The sequence below is a fragment of the Aulonocara sp. 'chitande type north' Nkhata Bay genome, linkage group LG10 (assembly GCF_057382095.1).
Source record: "Aulonocara sp. 'chitande type north' Nkhata Bay isolate Kocher_YH1m ecotype deep benthic linkage group LG10, A_spYH_male_GT1.1, whole genome shotgun sequence".
Classification (NCBI taxonomy): Eukaryota; Metazoa; Chordata; class Actinopteri; order Cichliformes; family Cichlidae; genus Aulonocara; species Aulonocara sp. 'chitande type north' Nkhata Bay.
Window position 1 is genome coordinate 26,306,067 of NC_141353.1, and position 20,438 is coordinate 26,326,504.

The 20,438-nt window shown below is 38.5% G+C and overlaps 2 protein-coding genes across 4 annotated transcripts in view; both read left to right on the top strand.

The window, feature by feature from the left end:
* sec24a (SEC24 homolog A, COPII coat complex component) overlaps nt 1-10,064 on the top strand; it is a 35,509-nt gene extending 25,445 nt beyond the window's left edge. For all 3 annotated transcript variants that reach the window (XM_086309295.1, XM_086309296.1, XM_086309297.1), the window contains 10 exons: nt 264-387; nt 708-866; nt 1,393-1,566; nt 1,809-1,919; nt 3,455-3,630; nt 3,880-4,017; nt 4,184-4,288; nt 4,835-4,927; nt 5,064-5,167; nt 8,518-10,064. In XM_086309295.1, the coding sequence (XP_086165421.1) occupies nt 264-387; nt 708-866; nt 1,393-1,566; nt 1,809-1,919; nt 3,455-3,630; nt 3,880-4,017; nt 4,184-4,288; nt 4,835-4,927; nt 5,064-5,167; nt 8,518-8,632 (1,299 nt within the window). In that variant the 3' untranslated portion in view covers nt 8,633-10,064. The remainder of the gene's footprint in view (nt 1-263; nt 388-707; nt 867-1,392; nt 1,567-1,808; nt 1,920-3,454; nt 3,631-3,879; nt 4,018-4,183; nt 4,289-4,834; nt 4,928-5,063; nt 5,168-8,517) is intronic.
* Nucleotides 10,065-13,921: 3,857 nt separating this feature from the next.
* camlg (calcium modulating ligand) lies at nt 13,922-20,338 on the top strand. The gene is made up of 4 exons (XM_086309298.1): nt 13,922-14,237; nt 15,710-16,152; nt 16,290-16,355; nt 17,829-20,338. The coding sequence occupies exons 1-4, from the start codon at nt 14,087-14,089 to the stop codon at nt 18,018-18,020; spliced, it is 852 nt and encodes a 283-aa protein (XP_086165424.1). The 5' UTR covers nt 13,922-14,086; the 3' UTR covers nt 18,021-20,338.
* Nucleotides 20,339-20,438: the final 100 nt, after the last annotated feature.

Here is a 20,438-nt window from a genome sequence, read left to right on the forward strand (position 1 = left end):
AATAAAAGCATTTTTTTGGAATAAGATCAGATTTATTGTAGAAAAACTAACTTTTCAGAGACTGAGAGAGAGAGAAGATTTACCTTTTTATGTTTAGAGTTATTTGATTTTGGTGATCTTAAACCAGAGGGTTAAATCAGGATTAAAAAATGTCAGCTTTTCCACAAACTGTAAAAATTTGTTTTACTTTGGACGACTTTTGAGTTGTTGCTTTACATTTACACTTTATGTTCATGGCGCTATCTGATGTGCATTCCTTTCAGGATATCCAGCACTTAGCGCCGGCGACAGACTTCTACAAGAAGCTGGCTCTGGACTGTTCCAGCCAGCAGGTGGCTGTAGACCTGTTCCTGCTCAGTGCTCAGTACTGTGACCTGGCATCTCTTGGTAAATCTCACCTCAATGGACTGGAGGGGGACAATGGAGGGAAAAGATGGATGCAGTGGATCTTTTATTGTTTTTATCATGTTAACCTCTTGCTTAAAAATCCCCTCATATTCCTAGATTTTAAAACTCTTGAGTGGTAAAAACGTTAAGCACAAAAATATTTGTTGTTAATGGGAGGAAATCTGATTACAGAATCGATGCTATCAGATTTTATTTCTTCCCTAACGAGATGGAAATTGATAGAAATTCTTAACCAGTCTGTTTTTTCAAAACTTTAAAGCTTTTTCTCTCCATTTCTGTGTGTTCTCTCTTTATTGCAGGATGCATATCCAGATATTCAGCAGGGAGCGTTTACTACTACCCATCCTACCACCACCAGCATAACCCAGCTCAGGTTGAGCGCTTCCAGAAGGATCTGAAGAGATATTTAACCAGGAAAATTGGCTTTGAGGCTGTCATGAGGATACGCTGCACCAAAGGTCTGTGGGCACAAAAGAGCTAAAGATGATTGAGTGTTGAATAGAAGTGAAGGTTACCGTTGCATGATGTTGTTTATAAACTTTGGAATTAGCAACTCTGCACTGATTTGGCATAAAATGTGGTCTATTCATCATCATCCAAGGCACAATTAGATAAACACACTTGTAATAGTAATAATAATACAAATAGTTTTGATTTTCACTCAAAAATCATTTTTAGAAATCCTGGTAATTGGTTCAAAACTTTTCCTTACAGCGATAAATTCCCAAATATGGTTTCAAGTTTCTCTTTACATGTTTGATTTATTGGTAAAAGTATTAGTAGTATATGCTTACTGTTGCTAACACCAAGGTCTTTGTAGCCCTGTATTTGCTCATCATGGAAATTGGACATAAAAGCTTAAACTCTGAGTCATTATAGAGAGGAAAACACATTTGGACTCATTCATGGTTTCTGTTTTTTGCTACCTTTTAAGATAGTGCAGTCCAGTTTAATTGATTTTTATTTCTCTCTGTTCCTATGCAGGTCTGTCCATCCACACGTTCCACGGAAACTTCTTTGTGCGCTCCACAGATCTGTTGTCCCTCCCCAACGTCAACCCAGACGCCGGCTTCGCAGTTCAGATGTCCATCGAGGAAAACCTTGATGACATGCAGGTTGTCTCTTTCCAGGCTGCGCTGCTTTACACCTCCAGCAAAGGTACGCACATGCTCACTTAGACGAGCCTGTTGGGTTCCTTATCTTTTTGCAGAATAGTGTTGATAAATGGAAAAAAAAACATCCATGCAAATAGTGACTTATGAATATTATTATTATATAAGATGGAACTACTTAGTGTAATTTTATCGAATGAAAAGCAGATGTTATTATTTACACATTTTTATATGCAATAAATGGGTAGAACTAAAATATGTTTAAATAACATGAATGGTCCCTTACAGGAGAGAGGAGGATCCGCGTGCACACGTTGTGTCTCCCTGTGGTGAATTCTCTGTCGGATATCTTTGCTGGGGCTGATGTTCAAGCCATCACTGGGCTGTTGGCTTGCATGGGTACGTGCTAAACTGTTTTCTAAAATTTCACATGAGATAATAAAGTTTTACAATTATTTTGTTATTTTTTTTACCACTCATACTTAATTTTATTTGGTCAGTTTGCACATCTCTTTTGCATACTTAAGAGTTATTACCAGTTATGTTTGTTTTGAAACTTGTATATAATAATTGTAGGCAGAAGTGTGAAAGTGAAGTAACAGTGTGAGAGCTTTGTCTTCACCAGTTGTAAATTTCTGGATACGTGATTGTGTGTTTGTAAAATCTGGATAAACTTGGATTTGTGGAAAGCATAACTAGGCGATTATTCTTCATTGTCACAGTTAATACTCTTTTAATTGGCTGGATCCTAAATCCTCACAGGGTTTTCATCGTCTTCGCTGTTATAAGCACTGACAGATGGTGATGAGTGGTGACAGCTGCGGTGTCCTAGCGACCATTCTATAACCGAGCATTCAAATCTGTGCTGGCTCATCTGATGTTAACTTGGAGAACAGATACTGATATTATGTTTCAGAAGAGTTTATTTCATTTTAATCTTATAACAATCAGGTGGAGCATGGCTGTTTTAGCACTGTGACTTCAAATGCATAGTAAGGCGCAGCCATGCCATGTGAATGATGATTATCAACTCACAACTGTAATATACACAAGGCTAATACTCAAAAAGATTTATAAACACTAATCCTAATGCTAAGCTCTGCTGGGAAATATAAGCATTTTTTACAGGTCATGTCACAAATGTTAACATCTCAAAGACGGACGTATTTTTTCATTTTAAATTCACAGAAAATTCATTTGGTAGTTAAATGTCCTACTGCATAAAATTGGATCACTTAGCAGTGTTCAGCATGTTTTTCTTTCCACCCTCTGGGTAAGTAGATCAGACTTTTACTGGCCCACCAACACAACTGTCGCTTACCCACAAGAACCAATATAGCCACAGGCCTGCAGGTCATTCATTCTGTCAAACACAAATTTATTTAATTTCCTCAAACTGAATTCACATCATAGTCTCCATTGAAATGTTATTAGAAGAGCGTTACTATGAAGGAAAATAAGTTTTTGTAAAGTCACACATATTGTGAATTTTAACAGTAACAATTTTGCTGTTAGGTGAATTAGATTAGCAGATAAAATTTTAATGAATCTTTTTTTTTTTTTAGAAAGTTCATCTTTTAATCACACAAATATTTAGTTTACCATATTCTGGTAAAGAGAAGTATTATATTTCTGTTTCAGTTAAATTATTTAAGAAAGGTTCATAAAAGTCTGATTTTAAAAAAACATTGTCTTAAAAAGTGTAATTATTGAGGTCTTGATCACAGATTTTTTTTTTTACGTTTTGAACATGGTCTAGGAACAGCGCCCCTTATATTACAATATCAGACCTAAAATGCATGATTGTCTCATAACTGGTGTGAGACTGGAGCCTCTTTTAAACTACTCTGGTAGTCGGTGTTGTTTGTAGAGACAGCCCTTCTATTTAATCCCACAAATATCTGCCTAAAAGTTCTTAATGTCCCTCTCCACAGCTGTTGACCGTTCGGTGACGGCAAGTCTGAGCGATGCAAGAGACGCAATGACCAACGCTGCTATCGACTCGCTGATGTCTTACCGGCAGTCTGTGTTGACAATCCAGCAGCCTGGCCTGCTGGTTCCGGCCTGCCTCAGACTCTTCCCGCTCTACATTCTTGCGCTGCTCAAACAGGTTGGCTGGTTTACACAACTGCTACACTGCCATTAATCTTTTCCACTGACTGATTTTCAACCTTTCCCTGTGCTTAAACGTACCTTTGTTTGGTGTAAAGATCGATCTACTATATCCTCTCTTTGCTAAATTCACGAATTTTTATGAACATTAACACTAACTGGCTCTACTTCCAGAGGCCTTTCTTGAATACGCCACCACTGAGTCGTCATTGAAGGTTTTTGGTGTGTTTATATGTGCGCTTTGCAGAAAGCCTTCAGGACAGGCACCAGCACCAGGCTGGATGACCGGGTGTTTGCCATGCTTCAGCTGAAGTACCAGCCACTGGCCTACGCCATGCTGATGATCCATCCTGCTCTGTACCGTGTCGACGACCTGACTGACGAGGTGAGGAGGATGAATTTAAGTTTCAAAGCCCTGTGTTTTATTTCTTTTTATGCGTAATGTGTAGTTTTAAGATTACATGACTGGACTAAAACCATTTTCGGAAGGATTTTATTTATTTTCAGCTTTTCTTCATTACTAAGTGATCTTTTCTTTTCTCCATCTTCAGGGAGCATTAAACATCAACGAGCGGACCATCCCTCAGCCCAGACTGCTGCAGCTGTCTGTGGAGAAGCTCAGCAGGGAGGGAGCTTTCCTCATGGATGCTGGAATTGTGCGTTTCAAGATGAGCTCTTAGAGCAAGCTAACAATTTTCAATGTCGGGCAAAATTACAGCTTGGCATTTCCCATCCTGAATGTCTCATTTAATTTATTTCCTACATTTTTCCTACTTATTTGCAGCAGTGCTAAAGATTCTTTAGATGGCCCTTTTTTCTGGCTTTTTAAAAGGTGCTAATATTGGCATAGTGAGAGAGATTGAGAGATTTCCTTTTCTGGAAAATGAGAAATCACTGAATTGTACATTTTGTATCACTAGTGCCTCTTCTCTGTGTGACTTATGCAAATGTGTAGCTCTGTGATGAAGCCTTACTCCAGCTTTCTCCATGACACTAATCATTCTCCCCCCACGCCTGATAATAACTTGTACACTCAACATTTTATGTAACCATGTAGCACAGTTCTAGATTAAAAACATCAGTTATGAGCTTTCCTGAGCTGTACTTAAAGGTGTTCAGCTCTTCAGTCACAGTTCTCAGTACTGTAATCTTCTTGCTCTTCAGTTAAAGATATTTAAATGAACCTCATTCTCTTCCCAAAGGTGATATACCTGTGGATTGGACGAAACTGCCACTCCAACTTCCTCACACAGGTCCTAGGAGTTCCAAACTACGCTGCTGTGCCTGATAATCTGGTAGGATTTCTTACTTTGGGTCAACTGCTCTATCTCTGTAACAAGACTTCTCAAAACATGCAGCCCAGCTACATTTCCATATGTTGACGCCTTCCCCTACTTGCTGATAACAAAAACTGTTGCTGTCCTCTCACAGTATTTGCTTCCGGAACTGGACACTGCAGAGTCTCAGAGAACCAGAGCTTTCATTGGTTGGCTGAGAGACCAGAGGCCATTTTTCCCCTCCCTGCATATCATCAGGTGGGACCTCACTGGGTATTAGAAAAGAATGAATTAAGTTGCAAAAGTAAAAAGTGTGCTCCCTGGTGGTCTAGCTAAGAACTGTTATAAACTACCGATACTTTTTGTAGTGCTGTCAGTTTTTCCCACACTCTTCCACAGGTAAAAGATCAAGATCAGTTTATAGCTTTATCTATATAACAGCTAAAATTTCACTATAGTAACTGTTTTTTATAGGGTGATGTGTTGACTTAATGTTTTCTCAGGGCATATAAGACTGTTTCAGACTTGATCTTTCAGAACCCAGCAAAACAAAAGGGTCTAAAAAATACAAGCCACCCTGTGCCTTTAGGATTATAGCACTTTAACGCTTATGATACTAACTATAATGTAATGTATAAATCAAGTAAGGCAAGTGGCTTATGAGGGACTGTATTTCCTGTTGAGGCTGATAAGTAAAGACAAAAACTGTAGATGATCTCTTAAACCAATAGGGTCATTCCTACTATTCGGTGCCATTTCAGTGTGATCACTCTTCATCAAAAAATACAAAATTTTGAATTATTTTAACATTTCATCTAAAAGAGGGATTTTCAACCTATAAGAAAAATGTATTGGTCCAGCTAAGGATATTATATTATAATATTTTTTAAAATCAAAGTCTTTACCCATGACGTGCCAAATGTCCACCCTGTTACAGGACATTCAATTTTCTATTAATAACTGTTTTGAATACACAGTTATAGTAATATTTACATTTTCTAAAAGCTACAATGTCCCTTTTTAAAATCTGCAAGGAAATTTCAAGGAAGTATTTTAAACAAGCATTATATTGAAAGAAGACAGGTTCAGTTTTAAGACACAGTGTAATTTCAAAAGATTGTTTTTAGATTCAAAGGGAATATAAAAAAAAAATTGGCTCCATTTTTAAGTAACTTAATTTTGCTGATTCATTCCCTCCCAATAACCAAAGAGACATGCATTATGTTTGTTGATTTGATTTAATTAACAAAAGAAACACACAGGTAACAGGGTGGACAGGAGGTAACAGGGTGGACATAACATCAGTGACAAAAAATACCACCTTAAAGAAACTTTGAACACCTTCACCATGCCCGTCCAACCAACACAGGTAGATACATGTCCACATTAAACAAGCAAATTTTCACTGTACACCCAACATAATGAACATTTTTCTCACACATTTTACCTATGCAACAGACCAGCAACTCCAGTTTTTTTTCAAGGAAATCCCACACTTTCCTCTCCAGCTGAACTGACCTCTTATTCAAAGGTGTTGGTTCTTTCATCAGACACACAACCTGGTCATCCCTATACCAGGTTATGTCCTCACGTGGACTTGGCCAGTGGAACTTGTTGGTCCCGTTCTTGTGCATGCATTTCACTTTAACATCCTCTTCAACCTCCAGAATGATTCCTGGGTAGGGTTCACCATCGTAGTTGATAATGCACCACTGACCAATATGATCTTTTGTGATGTTCTCAGGCCGGGTTGGTCCCTCAGTGCAATGTGGACTTGCCTCTTGACTAAGGCTTATCTCCTTCAGGCCATAGCATTCACAGTCTTTGTGCCAATCACAAAGACAAGGGCTAGTGCCTTTGGCACTAGCCCTCTGCTTTCTTTTCCTTTCTCGCCACTGCTTTCTCTGTGCTCTCTTCTGTCGTTCACTGAGATCTGCCACTTTCTTTTTTTTCCCTTCCTCTCTGTCCTTTCTCCACTTCTCTTTCTCTTTATTGAGATATATCTGTCTTCTCTCAGGGTCAGCATCACGACGTGCTCGGTAGCGCCGCTGCTTCTCCGCAGCAGACATTGGTGCCATTCCCTGAAAAATGTATACTATTCAAAATCTTCTAAAAGTGTATATATATACAGGTTAATAATAATTACTAATACACACTTGTATAAATAACCCTAAACACTAAACTTCTATCATCTTACATCACCCCTGTTACCATGTGTCCCCCCCTGTTACAGTACATAGCAATAACAGGGGTGACGGTAACAGGGGGAAGATTTTATGCTAAACTTAGCCATTACTACTAGTATGATGAACAACAAGCTAGTACATGGTGACCACTAAGAACCATTTTTAACATGTTTATTAGCCATATTATAAAAATTACAAAAAAAAAATTGTTTCCACTATTAATAAGCGTAACAGGTTGGACGTGTTATGCTTTGCCACATTACAAAATCTTGCTAAAACATTGAAAAAAGGGTTGATTAAAGAGTGGTACTTACTCGTCTTCTTCTTGAAAGTTTTCCCTCCAAAATATGTTACATCTGGGAGTGTCATGTGACTAAAAGAATAATCAGGTGATGTGTTCTATGGAATTCTTATCAGAGTAACAGGGGTGACAGTTGATTCAGGGACACAACATTTTTTAAAGATTTTAAGTATTAAACATGCATTAATAATAAAAAAGAACATTTGATGAGGAACATTAGAAATAAGCCAATCCAGAAATGATGAAAAATCTAGATTTTATTTTATTTTTTAAGTTATATTTGTAACTGAAGTCGAGCAAGCATGACTGGGGACATAGTACTTTAGTGACTTGTGCTAAAATAAAAGTAATTTACTTTTAATGTATTTATCCTGTGTATATATCAATGTGTTCTATGGTAGAGGGGGGTTAAACATACGAGAAAATGGTTTAGAAATAAGCATTAGACAAGTTTTACACTAAATATACCATATTATGTCATTAGGACTCAAATGGCACCGAATAGTAAGAATGACCCAATAGACCTTTTTGCTATCTGTGTAACAAGCAAAGAGGATTACAAAGCAGCATCGAAAACCACCTTACAGTAGCTTTGGTGGGCATGGAGTTGCTACCTCTAGTTTGCAGGGCAGATATTGACTACTCACTGAGCAGTTAAGAAACTGAAAAGTGTGGTGCAGACCGCAAACAGAGACCGTTCCCCTCCAGTGTAAAAGTTGCTACTTTTGAAACGTGTTGGTTGTACTGCTGAAGCACAGCTTTTACTTTGAAAGCCCATGGTCTATGTTTCTGGTTTGCGTCACACTTTTTTAACTGGTCAGTAAAAATCAATTTTTCTTTCACGACTATTGATGGGAAAGTCCCAGACGGTCGTCAACAGGCCTCCTAACCCTCCTTTATAGTACAGACTTCATGTTAACAAAATAGTAAAATATAGGCTTTGCAACTGTGCTATGTTGAAGGAAATGCTCTGAAAAACTTTAGCATCTCCTCTTCTTCCCTGTTAAAATGAATGAAAGTATTTTAAATTGCACATCTTTAGTACCTGAATATGTAGGAGCAATCCCAACTCACGTCTTCTCATTGTGTTCTTATTTCCCACCCATTATCATGTGACTCAGGGACGAGAGCCAGCTGAAAGCCAGCTTTATGCAAAACATGATCGAGGACCGAACAGAGTCGGCCCTGTCGTACTACGAGTTCCTCCTTCACCTCCAACAGCAAATCTCCAAATAATCTTCAGTGTGGCTGCGGAGACGAGGGAACATTGAAGCGAACATGTGCGTCAGTGTATGTGTGCGAGTATATATGTATATGGTGTGAGAGTGTGTATGCGTGTGAGTGAGACTACACTCAAGGTCGCTTCTTGGTCCTTCTTCAGCTGTGGTCCACCATATCTCTGAGGGGGGGAAACCCGAGCTGAACTTAACACGAGGCATCAGCCCAATCAAGTCATGTGACGAGGATGTGACAAATAATTGGTTCTGATGCTTATTGGGCACTTTTGAACCCTGCTGAAGAAACAAGAAATCCTGGATGATTATTGTGTCAATGATCGAATGAATCAGTGTTTATTCTCACAGAACAATGCTGTCTAACTGAGGTAGTGCTCAGAAACAGTGCAGGAAAACAGATGTGTGAAGTGTTTGTGTTTGGAAAAAGCACAGTCTTTATTAATAAGAGTCAAACATATATACGTACGCTTAAGACTAGTTTATAAGACAGAAAGGAACCGGCAAAAAGACTGTTTTGTTTTTTGGGTGTCACCTGGAGTATTTGTACACACAGCAGCTGAGCTCTAACAACACTCTAATATTGTACCTGAAGGAGAGAGCGTGTGCTTTTTATTTGACTTTGACAGTCATTATACTTGTGTGTTGAACAAATCTGTAGACTCTGTTGTTTGAAAGCCTGAATTTTAAAGGTGTTTGAAGGCAGATCAGCCTCGTTGCCGTCGCTGCCTCGAATGTTTGGATTTGGCAGCGGAAGGTGGTTTCATCGGTCTGGTCTGTCGCTCATCTTTTCGCTCTTTCTATCTGGATATTCAGAACACCTCTGACGACATTGCTGTTCTGTTTGTTTGTTTCTTTTTCTGATTGTTTAATTTATGAGACTCCCAATCTGATTAAATTCTATAATTGCCTTGTATGGGAACTCACTTTTTATTATTAAAACCTCTGTTTAAATACAGACTCTATATATGAAATATTTTAATATAATAGGATATGGGAAATTCTTTAACACAGACATAACAAAGCCATTGTGATCTTTTAATCATGCTTATTGATACTTGTATATTAAAAGATTGCATTATATAAAGGTAAAGACATGCTGATGATTTTAGTACAAATAAGGTGAAATGACGCTAAGAAAATAAAATGTTGGGACTTTTTAAGTGTAGTTTGTGTTTTGGTGGGTGAACAGTGTTTATTCTGTGAACACAAAGACTACAAAAGACAACATGGACCAAATCAGTCTATATTTCTCTTGAATGCATTTGAATCGAATTTTTTTTTTTTTTTTTTTAATTTGGTTTGGTCTCATTTCATACAGTTTGTAATCTATGTATCATATCAACAAAAATGTATTTAGGAACAGACAAATATGTTTTGGTCTTCATGCACAAGGAAAATTGTTTTTCATAAAAAAATACTGATGAAAATAAAAAGCAGCTTTGTTTTTGTACAGAGTTAACCTGCTGAGGACTGGATGTCAGTCACATGACTACAGCTAAAATAACACCACTCGTGAGTGTGGACAGAGTGGATTAAATCAACAGATGTAATGCCACTGGCTTTTTAGAATGACCTCACCTTTCAACAAGAAATTGAATTAATTTAACACCCAAAAAATAAAGTAGAAAATAATACAAATTTGACTTGACCTGTGACTTCTCTTCTGACTTACATGGACAACATGAAGTCAAAGTCACCTTTATTGTCAATTCTGCCACATGTACAGGACATACAGAGAATAGAAACTACGTTACTCTCAATCCCTAGATAAAATAGCAAATGAACATTTAAATATAAGAGTGATTAAAAAATGCAGGTAAAATAATTAAAAAGTAAAAATTTAAATAAATACAATACAATTTTACATATAACAAGAAAGCTATACAATATAACAGACCTTGTCTTTGAAACTTTAAAATTGGTTGGAGGGTGGGTGGAGGTTTACCTGTTAGTTATTAGCTGTGTCTTGAGTATAAAGTGGATCATCAATATTGGCTTTGCCCCACATCTATACACTGTTCAAAAACAGTAGCAGCACTGATGAATTTCTACCTCTGTATCATCGGTGTTTGTGCGCAGGACCTCAGTCTCAGTACTCATGTTGAAGGAAAGTAGACTCATTTTAGGTTTTTTCTCTAATCTGAGAGGCTTCTCTGATTCTTCTTGGCCCACTCTGTGTTCCCTAATTGTACAGGCATTGTAAAAACTAAAGTACACACTCCTTTAATTCTTAGGCTTCATGTAATCAGGATGTAACAAAAAATCATTTTGTCCTTACAGGTTCTAAAATGATTTAAATACAACCTCAGATGAACATCAGCGTGACATGAAATAACTTGAAATAATTATTTTCCATATGACTTCTGGTCCACTCTTCTTTACAATGTTGTTTCAGATTATTGAGGTTTGTGGATATTCACTCCAGTCAGGTGGAGGCCTGGGCTTTGAGGCACTCATTTGGAAATTTGTTCTGGGGTCATGGTTCATGGTCAACTCAATGACAGCAGCCATGACAGTGCCCTGTGGCTGCAGAGCAAGGCCAAATCATCATGCCTGTGCCATCATGCGTTATAGTTGGTATAAGATAATTAAAGGGGAGAAAAGTGACAATTGAGTGAAAATTTATTAACTTATCACCATAAAATATTTGTTTCTTAGCACCAGACTTTTTTTGTTTGTTTTTTGTCAATAAAGAATAAATTCCAGTCAGCCTCTGTCCCCGGCTCAGCAATAGATCCCTCTGCTGTCTCTGCTGGATCTGCTTAGATCCAATCTTCCAAACAGCTCATTATATAGAAATACTTTCTCTCATCTTTACTCTTCAAAACTCAGTTTGTCAATCACAATTTACTTCATATAATTTTGTTTTATCAATTAAATTAATTAAATCATAAACATTAAAAATCAAACTTTCTCTGAGTATTTGCTTAGTCATTCTGACCAAGCACTACAGACCTCAGACAAGCTCTAGGCTGTGTGCCATATTTAGATTCCCTGCTGGTACAATCAACCTCAGCACAAAAGCACACGCACACACCAAATCACAGCAAAAGGTCAGGAGATTAAATATTAAATCAGTTTCATTACTCAGATTTCTCATTCATCATATTACTTAGATGTATACTTTAATTATAACTTTGATACAAATTAAAAACACACATTGATAAGATCTTTTCTAGAACTTTGTTTCATTGTTATCATAAAGGCTGGATGTTAAGACCTTTTACCCTATCTCCAATGTAGTGAGAGGTTAGCCAAGTGGACTTCAATCCCACCTTTCTCTACAGTGCTAGTACTCTATCGTAGAATATTGACGAGTGGACATTTATATTGATATGGTGATTCTTCTAGAAGAAGAAGTGGTTTGTTCAGATGCAACTTTGCAAATGTAAGCTGTGCTGATGTGTTCATTTCTCTTGTTCGGTCGTTTTTTAAAATTGTGCTGTCATTAACTTGAACATGCTAACAGAGGCCCATAGAGTCTGAGATGTACAGACACCCATCAAGGGTATGAAAGTTGTGGTAAGTTCAGGCTTTTAGTGATATCTGTCTGTCTGTTTTTCAGCATCAGTATGTGCTGTGTTGACATTTGCAATAAGCATTTTTCTCAGACCTTTAATTATATCACTTCATTGCTTTAATATAACCAATGACCAAAAGATGAAACAAATAAAATGATCAAGTTGTTTCATTTCTTCAGTTTTTCCATAGCTCAGTTACAATTATTTAAATCAATATGCCCTGCTTTTATATAATTAACTGAAAAAAATTGTTATTTCAGGTCTGATTTTTTTTGCATCGTTAATGCACTTTTTACTTCAGCTTGAGTAAAGAATACTCCAAACCTAGAGGTTAGAGCTATTTTTCCTATTAACACTACAGACCATTCAGAAATGGATTTTTTTTTTAAAAGGCAGAACTTGTCACTTCCAGCCTCTTGAGGTCTAGAGAAAATCTAAAATTTGGTGCCATTTCGAAAAACAAAAATGAAACTAAAAATGAAATTATCCCGTTTTTTATGCTTTATGCTTTGTTATGCTTATGCTTTGCCACTCAGAACACACTGTTTCCTTAGTGTTTCTTTGTACTTTTATATGCTCGTTAAATGCTAATATTGTTATACAGTTTTATGAAGGTGTATTAGAGCCGATTAAAGGCATAAAGAGGCTGAGGATTTAAACAAACTAAGAACAAATAAATTTATTTACCATAAATTTATATAGTTTTTTTTTTTTTTTACCTTTTTCTTGTAAACTTGCCATTTGTTTTTATTTGTTTTAAATATCACCTTTTTCTTTTAAATATATGACCCGTTTTGTTGTAAATTTGCCTTTTTGCAGAATATACCCATCCGGCCCCTTCACTATTATTATTATTTTATTACTATCCGATTGTTCAGTCTGACGTCACTAGCCGTGTCTGGGTCTAAACTCTGCTGCAGGTCCATATATCAAACAATCACTATGGCATTACTGAGAGTTGAAAAACTGTCTAAAGTCTTTCATCTTTAATAAAATGATCAGCGTTCTGCTCTACCGGGTGTAACAATTGAGTTTAACATCCAGGCATCCATGAAAACTGAATTTATGACATTTAACGGAGTTAGAAGTTAGCAGGAAGTTAGCTCGCTAGCTTCTATCTAAATACAATATAGCATGTCCTGACTGCGGGGTTTTGGAAACAAATTAAAACGTACAGCTCTGCTATCACTTCCAGCATAAATGAAGACAGAAAACTAAATAGCAGTGACGTTTGTAGGGTTACTGAAGTTTGGCTAGCTGGTATATAATGATGTGCTACGTGCTTGCGACACAGCTATGTTAGCATAATATAAACAAGCTAACTTTTTTTCCCACTCGATAAAAGTTAACGTGAGTGTTCTCGGTGGTCAGGAACAAATGTAATCGCATGGCAGGATGCTGTAAAAGGACCAAACTTCAGCCAGGAGAACAACTGAGATAATCCATCCACAATACGAGGTTAGTCATTCATATACTGCTGCACGGGCTGGGCTGTAGTTACATCCTAAGGTTTTAAAAACTGAGCTTAAATAAATGATTAGTGGTAATAAAAGCCGAGGGAGGTCAACAGTGATCACTGACTGTTTTAGGAGCTTTTTGAGATTAAATAGAAGAAAATACATAACATTAAACATGTTAACAACACAAAAGCCATATTAAACGCAGACTACTTTAGGCCCGGAAGTAGGATTCGTCGCGTCATCACTGAACAACCGGATTGACCGTCGCAATCATCGCATATCGTTGACGTAATCTAAAAAAGCCGTGCTGACATCATCACTGTGCGCCACAGTTAAGGCTCGTCGCTCTTTCGTGTTAAGCGTTTAATTCAGTGGTCTGAGGCTTCTGTGTCGTGTACCGTGAGCTACTGAAGCACTAGCTTTATGTACTGTGGGTTGAGTTTGCATTAAAGGGTCATTTACTTAATTATCGACATGGAGTCCGGGGAGGCCAGCGAGGAGAAGACGGGCTCCATGTCGGCGGCACAGAAAAGAGCGGAGATCCGGAGGAAAAGGCTGCTCATGAATTCAGAGGACAGGATGAACAGGATCGTGGGAATCACCAAAAACGAGCCTGAAAATAACGGTAATCGGTAACAAACGATCCTCTGAATTTCTCCTGGGCGTGTCTTTCCTATTGAAACACGCTGTCGTGACAGAGACCCGCCTCATCCTGCGGCTGCAGTTAGGACGTTAGTGCTGTCTTTTAGGACCATAACTTACTATGTAAATAATCGGGCTCACTACAGATATATTAAGTAGAAGAGGAAAATGGCAGCAGCTTGGGATTCAAATCATGCTAAATGTTGTTAGCATTAGCAGGTGGAGATCAGAGGGTGGCTCACAGGCTGCTCAGCTCTGATAAACAGAATAATTAATACACAACAATACAGCAGTGTAGATAGAAGGTACCTCAGCCAACCTGTCTTATTGCACACAGGCTTTAAGACACCTGCAGAGAAGCTGCAGTAGTCAGTACATAATAAAACAAAAAGTACATATATGCCAAGCATATCTCTTGTAACAAATATCTAGTCATTTGGAACCAGAAAGCACAGGAGTGAGTGACAAGGTAAAAGCTGCAGTTGGTTTTTGGCTGTGACTTTTATATATCCTTTATTTATCAGGGTAAAAAGTGTCATTGACATGAAGAATAGAGAGATATGGCCAAAAGGGGGCTGAAATTGCAACAAATAATTATTGAGATATTTTAAGTGGCCAAAAATGACTGTATTTATTATAATGTAGGTACAATAAGCAAAGATATTATACATTGAAAATGCATAGAAAAATCAGAAGTGGCAGACAATCACTCTATGGCACAACACCAGCAGTACTGTCTATGATGTCATTCCCTTTCTTTGGCGACACATCATAGTTATCATGTTTCAAAAAGTGATCGAAGCGACCATCATCATCAGTCACTGTTCTCTTCTTAATTGACTTCTTCAAGCCCTCTTCTTCAGTGTGGCCATATCTACCAAGCCCAGGTCCTCCTCCATCATCATGAGTGCCCTCGCTGAAGTTATCTTACTCTAAATATCCAAAATCAATCTTCCCAGACTTGAATGTGTTGAAATTCTCAATTCTGTGGAACATACTATGAGTTTTGACAAGTCCTGATTGTTTTTGCTCAGACCTCTCTGTTCTCACTCACTCCTGTGCTCTTGAACACTGTGAGGCAAAAAATTATGCTGACATTAACTTCCCAGTTTAACTTAAACAACACAGACAAGCTGGAACTCATCAGTGTCTTCACGCCGTCAGACCCAGCAAAAAAAAAAACTTAATGGAAACTTACTGGTACTACAATCTGTTATCCATATTATGCTGTCTCTGAACTGAAGTAAAACCATAGTCCCCTGTACAAAATCTAAACTGCTTGCAATTTGTTTATAAAGATAATTAATTAATTAGTTAGTTAAATCCTTTTGAATTAAAGCTAAAACTGCAGTTACATCACACCTGGATTTGGGGTTTTTTGGGACGGGGGGGGGTGACCAATCATTTTAGCACTAGCTAATGTCATATTATTGATTATTGTCTTCTCATTGTCAGGAGCGTCGCGGCGTCCTGCAGAACCCCGGTTCCATCTGCCTCTAGAGCCATGGTCCACTGCCTCATCTTCTCCGAGACCGTCTCCAGGGATTGGCAGTCACTCCCACAGCTCCACCCCGGAGAGGAGAGGCTCACCCCTGCCAGAGCTCTCCAGTGAGCCACCCGGAGGATCCTCAGAAGATGATATCGGAGGAGTCCGGCGGAGACCGAGGGGCGAGCGGCCGTCAGATGATGTCAGTGGCTCTCCTCGTCCAGGCTTTCTCTCTGCATCCTACTTTTCTCGTTTTGATGATGCCATGAAGCTTCGGGGTCAGCTGGCCAATGAAAAGCCGGCCGAGGATGGAAGGTCGGACTCAGAGGAGTTTGATCCCTTCAGGGTCTTCAGGCTCATCGGCAGCGTCCTCCTTGCTGTTTTTGTCAGGGTTTTTGTCTGCAAGTATCTGGTGAGCCTTTGGTTTTTAACACAGACTTGTTAGTGCACTAGTAAGGAGTTCATTTTTACATTTTATGCCAGTATCAGTACCAAATATGTATTTATTTATTTGTTTGTTAATGCTACATTTATCTTGTTTTATTTTAGTCAATATTTGCTCCATTTTTGACACTTGAACTGGCCTACATGGGGTTGTCCAAATACTTTCCAAAGGTGAGTTTTTATTTTTTTTAAGACTCTCGTCACTCTGCATGCACACATTGTGCATGCAGAGCGGACAGCACTACGAATAATATTTTAGTTTTGTTTTTCTCTGTATAAATAGAAAATCAAATACAATGACCTATTGCAGTTGTTCCGATGTAGTTGTGCTGTGTCTGACAGCCCAGTCTTTTTAGCTACAATCTTCTCAACCAACGCCAAGTTCATACAAAGTACAATAAAAACTATTTGCTAATAAGGAAAAGACAAATACCTGTTCAACAACTAGACAGATTAAAACAACCTGCTGAAACCGAGCATCAGAAAATCTGGGAATGAAAGATGATTCAAATGTAACATAGCATGGTTTCTGGTGCCAGTTAGGCAGTCTGAGTATTTCAGAAACTGATCTACTAAGATTTCCCCAGACAATCATCTCTTGGGTTTACAGAGAATGGTTGAAAAAAGAGAAAATATCTTATGATCAGCAATTCTCTGTGAGAAAAATCCATGTTGAGGGTTTGACTCAAAGAACTTGTTAAAACTAAGGTATACAGAAGAGCACCTTTAAATGCAAAATACCCTGAACCTTGAAGCAGATGGGCTATAGCAGCAGAAGACCACACCGGGTGCTTCTTCTGTCAGCTAAGAAAGGGAAACTGAGGCTACAGCTCATACAGGGTCTCAAAAATTGGACAATAGAAGTTTGGAAAAATGCTGCCTGTTCCAATGAGTCTGAATTTCTGCTGTGTCATTCAGATAGTAGGGTCAGATTTTGGTGTACTGTTGCCGACCATGCCCATCCCATTATGACTACAGTATACCCATCTTCTTGAACTGCTTTCATGAGCATGACGTTGAGTTCACTGTACTCATTTATGATGTGGTGGAATTGGAGATCTGCATAATGGATGTTCAGCTAACAAATCCACAGCGACTGTGTGGTGCTTTAATGTCAGTATGGTCCAAAATATGTGAGGAATATTTCCAGGAGCATTTTGAATTTATGCCACAGAGGGTCCAGTGATATTTTAAAACATGGACATAGCCACCGTGACATCACCCACTAGTTTTGGACTCATTTTGAAGGCTCAGGGTTTAATTTTAACAGCTGCTGTTCTTGTTTTTAAATAAGAAGTGATCATATTTGGAAAAGCTGGTGGATTGTTAAGTCATCACCAGAAGAATAGATGGAGAGGTCCAGTTCAGTGACTCCACTTAATTTACAACCAAAGCAGGTTGTAAACATGTTTCTTTCTGCTGCAAAGCTGGACATTTTAACATGGGAGTCTATGGGGATTGACTTGCTCTTTGAGCCAGCCTCAAGTGGCCACTGAAGGAACTTTTGGCACAAATTTCTAATAGAGTTTTAGTTTTTGAACATTTTAATCTTGATTTATTTAGTGCAAAAATAGATTGATTAATAATGAGAAGTAAGCACATATATTTGCATATAATGTGCTTTGGGTTCTCCTGTTTCTGCAGGTAGAGAAGAAGACCCAGACCACTGTGCTAACTGCTGCCCTGTTACTGTCCGGCATCCCTGCCGAGGTCATCAATCGCTCCATGGACACCTACAGGAGGATGGGTGACGTCTTCGCTGACCTCTGTGTCTACTTCTTCACCTTCATCCTCTCGCATGAGATACTGCTCTTCATTGGCTCAGAGACTCCCTGATAGGTTACAAGGACCTCTGTAAACCCCCACCCCTCCTTTTTTGCTGTCCCCTCCCATCTCTCATAGCGAAATAGGCATGCTCATTTGCACCCTTAGGTGCTTGTTTATCATTGACAGTCTGGAGGTGAACCCCTGCTGCCTTATGATCAGGCCCGCACACGCCAGCTGGACGAGTGCTCGTCATTTGAGCTCTTCGGGATTTCACTAACGCTAAAGCTACGCCCAACCACAAAGTTCGGTGTTTGTTACAGACTTCCAGGTTAATATTTCTCTGAACAGAAGCTGTGAAACCTGTGTTACCTGTGTGTAAAGAATGTACTGCCATTTATTGCGCCGAAGGATATTTATTAGTACGGAAAATGGGAAGTATCACGCCGAAGATTGGATTACTGTACAGTCATCAGTCTGACATCCCAGTGGGCAGCCACAGATTGCATTTAACTTATGAAGGGGAAACACTGGAGACTCCTCAAAGGCTGGGTCATAATTCAAAATCTGACACCTGATAGGAACAATTGTTTGCTGAACAAGATGTTGAGTCAGAACACTTTGAATTATCGCCAAGCCTGTGAGTCATTCTGCGGAGTAATAACCTCCAAAGTTGAGGTTAGTCTGAGCAGGGTGTCATATTTTCAGCCAGATTCCTCAGCAGGGTTCTAACTCTTCTGTAAAACCAAAATCTGCTGTCAAACCGATGAAAACTGCTGGAGAATTTTGGAGGTAGCTAGTCTACAACACTATAGTACGGTAATCTTTTTGTCAACTTAGGGCATCGCACAGGGTCAACTCACTTTCAGTTCATGCCACTCAAATCAAACGCAGAACACTGCTGGCCTTTTAGGTTGAAGTGCTTCATTTGTACATTGTGAAAGTGACGTTGGTACAACCTTGCAAGGAAAGATTGGAGAAGTTTCTTGATCCGTTACAATTGACAGTATGAATGACATTGACAGAAGCAGCAGTTTTCTGTTCTTTCTCATACGGTACATAAACACCCCTGCTGATTGCAGTGTCCACACCAGAGCTGTAGACGAGATAGAGACGTGACAGCTGTGTCACAGATCGTAGCATAGCAGCCCAGTAGAAAAATCTCCCGCAAACAAAAGTGTGAGAAACGTTTAACTCGAGCAGCGTTGGAAAAATACTCGCCCTGAGATTAATGACAAGATTCAGAAATTTGCTTTCTGACTTTTATTCTCAGGTTTATTCAGCTTTTTTGTGAATACTGTGATTAATCTCAGAGATCTCACAGTTACGTTGCTTCTCTCTGAGTGGAGAGGTTCGGATGACCTCCGACACTGCTGCACAGCCTATTTAAAACAAATAATAAGAAGGAGAGAAAGAGGCCAGCAGTTAGACATCGTTTAACCACACTAATAATCTGTTGTAGAAAGAGCCGTATCAAACATTTCTGTCCATCAGAATGAGCTGGCTTAAAAAGACGGAGATCTTAGAGGTAGAAGAGGCCGGGAAGAACAAAACTACTCTGGTATAAATGGAATGAGGAAGAATGACAGAATTTCTGGATTGCCTCAAACTGTGAGCTTCTTTGATTTTTCTACAAAACAAACTTTTACATAGATGGCCCTCCAACCTTCAGTTAGAGATTTTAAAGATAGTCGAGTGTTGAGGACCTTCCCATTTCTGAGGGATTTTCTTTTCCTCATAGCACTGCTTTAAAAATCACATTTTCTCTGATCTTTGGGAAGGGTCCACTTACGTTACAAACAATTTCCTTCTTTGTTTACATCTGATGAAGAGTTTAGCCCTTGTATGTTTTGTGTACTTTATTAAGCTCGGTGAGCTTAAAACCGCGGTGAACTTTATACACGCTGAGAGTGTTTTGGGGGGTTTTACTAGAAAGTGCTGTCACTGCAGTTTTGTGTGAGGCAGTGGGACTTCGTATGCTTATTTGTGTTGAGTAATTCTGGTGACATATCCTGCTTTGCTTTGTTCAAGCCTCTCTCATACATACTTGCATAAATATACAGTATGCTCTCTCTACTTCTGTGCTGTCCTTGTTTCATATTTGTAATTTTAACCTGATTAATTTATGAATGTGAATATTTTTTCCATGTGAATGACTTGGTGTAATTTATCCTACAACTTGTCTGACCTACTTGATTGTTTTTTGATAAGGTAAATTTGCAGATACTGTTTTTAATGGCTCTTGCGGTATCTTACATATTTGAACGTGAGTAACAAATGTAGTGTTGATGTGATGTAAACAGTCTCTGCTCCAAAAGATGAATGAGCAACCGAACAATTCATACCAAATAAATACTACTTGTGTGACTCACCTCTTCTTTTTTTTTTTTTTTGGCAGTCAGTTATTGAGCCAAACTTTGAAAAAGCCTTAATTTGAAAGACCAAGGGAACTGAAATGACTAAATTTAGGTTATTAAAAATATGTATCTA

Coding starts and splice junctions, on each gene's coding strand:
- camlg (XM_086309298.1), top strand. CDS start 14,087: ATGGAGTCCGGGGAGGCCAGCGAGGAGAAGACGGGCTCCATGTCGGCG. Junction 14,238..15,709: donor AAACGAGCCTGAAAATAACG/GTAATCGGTAAC, acceptor TCTCATTGTCAG/GAGCGTCGCGGCGTCCTGCA. Junction 16,153..16,289: donor TTTTTGTCTGCAAGTATCTG/GTGAGCCTTTGG, acceptor GTTTTATTTTAG/TCAATATTTGCTCCATTTTT.